The 4,569-nt window shown below is 40.3% G+C and overlaps 1 protein-coding gene across 3 annotated transcripts in view; it reads right to left on the reverse strand.

Annotated features, from left to right (window-relative positions):
- RSPRY1 (ring finger and SPRY domain containing 1) overlaps nt 1–4,569 on the reverse strand; it is a 49,228-nt gene that overhangs the window by 6,295 nt on the left and 38,364 nt on the right. For all 3 annotated transcript variants that reach the window (XM_011938860.1, XM_011938861.1, XM_011938859.1), the window contains exons 12-13: nt 2,157–2,259; nt 1,657–1,809 (exon numbers count right to left, since the gene is read on the reverse strand). In XM_011938860.1, the coding sequence (XP_011794250.1) occupies nt 1,657–1,809; nt 2,157–2,259 (256 nt within the window). The remainder of the gene's footprint in view (nt 1–1,656; nt 1,810–2,156; nt 2,260–4,569) is intronic.

Below are 4,569 nucleotides of genomic sequence, written 5' to 3' on the forward strand. Positions count from 1 at the left end.
AACCCGGGAGGTGGAGCTTGCAGTGAGCTGAGATCTGGCCACTGCACTCCAGCCTGGGCCACAGAGCGAGACTCTGTCTCAAAAAAAAAAAAAAAAAGAAAACAGTCTAAAGACAGCACAGGATTGAACTAGCTTGAAATTCAGCTGTTCTTATTCAAGACAAGATGAATTTTGGGTACCAAATTTATATACATGGTTACCAAGAAAGTGTGTATAAGCTATCCATAAAATGAGACTTTCTGACAGTTGATGCCCATTGCCATCTGAGTTTTGGAAGGTTTGATTCTGCAGGAGCAGTTAACTAAATGCTGAAGCATTTTAACTATGGCCAGTCCCCAGGGGAACTTAGATGGATCAATTGTCCCTTTTAGGGTACATGTGAGAAGACTTATTTGTGGGCCTCATCCAAGGAAAAGGCAGGCTAGATGAAAAAGAATGGGGTATGATAGATAAGGGAGAGATGTCCCCTCAGACTTTGGCCAAGAGGAATTTAAAGTTCAGAATCTCTGTCAGGCACCAAGGATGAGGCTGAATGAAAAGTCCTAGGAATTAACCTCAGAACCCTGAGCAGGAACATATGCAACCCTTATGTTCTTGGGCTATTACCGAGGCTCTGCTGCTGCAGACAATGCTACCATCATCATGCCGTTTTCTAGTTCATCTGGAAACTATTGAAACACTGAGACAGTGAGTCCAAGGTGAAGCACAGCCCAAAGCGCTGCTTGCAGATCTGCTTTTTGAGTCAAAACAAGAGCTAGGATTATGCTACAGATACCTTTGGGGCATAACAGTGCAACATTAGCTATGTCATGGCCAGTATGCTGGCCTTGCCTGTTGAGAGAGGCTCTCTTACTGATATAAGACATGTGGTATTAGTAATAGGAATACCCTTTAAACAGGCAGCTGCTCTGTTTAAAATGATAAACTTTAGCTCACATTGTGAAACAAGCTTCAACTTCAAGTAATTATCAGGAAGCAGCTGGAGTCTTTCCCCAGCCTAAGGAATAGACTACATTCATCTCACAAGGAAGCAAAGCAGGCATTCATCTGATAAATTAATGCCAAACACAGTTTTTGTCAAATAAGGGTTGTGAAATTTTATGCAAGATGGTATTCACTGATGGTTGTGGAACAGTGTTGTCATCTTTGCCACACAGCTAAAACCACATAAAAAGTCTGTTTCAATAAAGCCGAGTCTGTTAAAAAGGTGCACTAGATTTCCTAATATTTAGGATTTTGACACTGACATTCAAGTGAAGTTAGTTTGCAGCTTCTTTGTGTGTATGTGTGTCATATTTTTCTGATTTTTATACCAATTTTATTTATCTTACAAAAAAAATTTGAAAGTGTTCCTTCTTTCTGGGTTTGGTAACATTTTAAATAACAATAAGGTTATCTGTTCCCTAAAGATTTGGTAGAGATCCCCTGTGAAATCAACTGGGTCTGGTGCTTTCTGGGGACAGATATACACAATAATTGGTTTGTGTATATCTCTTCTGGGATCTATCTTAATAATTTATATTTCCTGAAAAGTCATCCATTTTACTCAGGTTTTCAAAATGTATTGGTTACGTTCTTTTAAACTTGATTATAAATTGTTTAATTTCTCCTAAGATTCATGTGAAAGTCTGGAGATAGCCTGGGCAGATCCCTTACCTTGGCAAAATGATTTTTTCTTCAGCTGTTAGGAAGGCGTAGTCATTAAAAGTGCTAAATTTCATAGATGGTGGGTATTTGAATGGTTTTGCTCCAAAATTGAATTCACATTGTTGATATGACATGAAACTAGCTGCAGCAAAAAATCCAGATCTACAAATAAAACGAGTACAGAGGCCAACAGAATTAATAAAAATCAAAATTGAGTTAATAGATAGAACAGTTTTCAGAAAGGCAGGGTGAGTCAGTCCTACCCTGGCAGAAGAGTGACAGATTGTGTTTATAACCCACACAAGTCTGTGACTAGAGAATACTGTGCCTTATCTTCCTGTATCAAACTTCGGGATAGTTTTAGGTCTGATCAAGTGGGTTCCTAATCACTTGAAATTAATCAATTTCTCATCACAATTACGTACATAAATGGACAAAGACTTTTTTTTCCTAGAGAAAAGGGCATTCCATGCATCTACTCAAATTTTTGACTGAGAAGAGCTACTTACACAGTAGATGAAAAGACTTGCTTTTCAGGAGGCAGCTGGTTGCCATTTAAAAAGAAGATCATTTGCTTTTCATTCAAGTCTAACAGAAATCCTACTGTATCTCCTAGAGGATAAAGTGAAACACTGTTAGGATAATGATGTGTACTACCAGGATTCTCTGATAAGCATCTCAAGTGTTTCAGTGGCACTGTATTAAGTCTACATCTTTAGCTATGTATTCAACATGTTCATTTTTGTTTCTTCTGTAACTGATCTGACCCCTACCCACCAATATTTTAATGTAACGATAAGAAAAAAATACTGCCAATTAAATTATGACAAGCCAATCTTAAGATGCATCCCAATTTCAAAGATGTTAAAATGTGGGGGAAAATATGCATTTTGGGCTCAATGCAATATGGTAAGATCAAAATCATGTGCTTACTTGCCTTTCTGGTGAGATTTATAACTTCCTAGATAACTACCCCCAAAATATGCCTTTCTTTAAAAAAAAAGGCAAGGCAGGCCGGGTGAGGTGGCCCCCGCCTGTAATCCCAGCACTTTGGGAGGCCAAGGTGGGCAGATCACCTGAGGTCAGCAGTTTGAAGACCAGCCTGGCCAACATGGTGAAACCCTGTCTCCACTAAAAATACAAACATTAGCTGGGTGTGGTGGTGGGCAATTGTAATCCCAGCTAGTCAGGAGGCTGAAGCAGGAGAATTGCTTGAATTCGGGAGGTGGAGGTTGCAGTGAGCTGACATCATGCCATAGCACTCCAGCCTGGGCAACAGGGCAAGACTCTGTCTCAAAAAAAAAAAAAAAAAAAAAAAGACAGGGTGTGGTGGTTCATGCCTGTAATCCCAGCACTTTGGGAGGCCAAGGCGGGAAGATCATCTGAGGTCAGTTTGAGACCAGCCCAGCCAACATGGTGAAACCCCATCTCTACTAAAAATACAAAAATAACCCGGGTGTTATGGCGGGTGCCTGTAATACTTGGAAGGCTGAGGTAGGAAAATTGCTTGAACCCTGTACGTGGAGGTTGCAGTGAGCTGGGATTGCACCACTGCACTCCAGCCTGGGTGACAGAGTGAGACTCTGTCTCAAAAAAAAAAAGAAAAAAAAAAAAAAAAGCATTTATGTTCACTTATCAAATAAAGTAAAACTCTTAAGGTTTCAGTTTTTGGTTTTGTTGTTTTTGTTGTTAAGACAGGGTCTTGCTCCATTACCCAGGCTGGAGTGCAGTGGTACAATCCTAGCTCACTCACTGCAGCCTCAAACTCCTGGGCTCAAGTGATCCTCCTGCTTCAGCCTCCTGAGTAACTAGGACTACAGGCACGTACCACCACACCTGGCAAATTTTTAAAATTTTTTTACAGACGGGGGTTCTCATTATGTTGCCCAGGCTAATCTCAAACTCCTGGCCCCAAGTGATCCTCTCAAAGGATCCTCACACTTCGACCTCCAAAACTGCTGGTATTAAAGGTATGAGTCACCACATCTGGCTCAATTTTGGTTTTGAAAGATGAGATAAACAAATTTATTTGTCAAAGATAAACAAATGAAATTACACAGCAATGACAAGAAAAATGGACACTCAATGCTGGTGGAGGAAAATCATTCTATATCCCCCTTGCCAGAGAAGTTTCACTTCTAAGGGTTTTGTCTTGAGAATATCCAGAATGGTCTATAATGATAATTTCAAAAGGCAAAAATGTCAATGTCCAACAATGAGGTATTAATTAGTATATCACAGTACAACTATATAATGGAATATTGAGAAGCCATTAAAAGTAATGTTACTGTCTGGGCCATGGTGGCTCGGGCCTGTAATCCCGACACTTTGGGAGGCCAGAGTTGGATGGATCACTTGAGCCCAGAAGTTTGAGATGAGCCTGGGCAACATGGTAAAACCCTGTCTCTACCAAAAAAATACAAAAATTAGCCAGGCGTGGTGGTGTGTCCCTGTAGTCCCAGCTATTGGACAGGCTGAGGTGGGAGGATGGATTGTGCCTGCGAGGTCAAGGCTGTATGAGCTGTGATCACACCACCGTACTCAAGCCTGGGCTATCGATAGGTGAGACCCTGTCCCAAAAACAACAACAATAAAAAGTAACGTTATTTAATAACCTGGAAAGCTGTTCAAGGTATTAAGTATAACAACAACACAAATATATATATATAATTTAAGCATTTTTAAAAAGCTCTGGAGAAATTACAGGGGATTTTTAGTTTATTCATTTTGTTCTTTTTCTATTTTTCACATTTTTATAATAAACATATTACTCGAATAATCCTTTAAAAATTCTTATTAAAAAACAAGCTAGGCCGGGCGCGGTGGCTCAAGCCTATAATCCCAGCACTTTGGGAGGCCGAGACAGGTGGATCACGAGGTCAGGAGATCGAGACCATCCTGGCTGACACAGTGAAACCCCGT

The sequence above is a fragment of the Colobus angolensis genome, unplaced genomic scaffold (genome assembly GCF_000951035.1).
Source record: "Colobus angolensis palliatus isolate OR3802 unplaced genomic scaffold, Cang.pa_1.0 Scaffold178, whole genome shotgun sequence".
In the NCBI taxonomy this organism is placed as follows: domain Eukaryota; kingdom Metazoa; phylum Chordata; class Mammalia; order Primates; family Cercopithecidae; genus Colobus; species Colobus angolensis.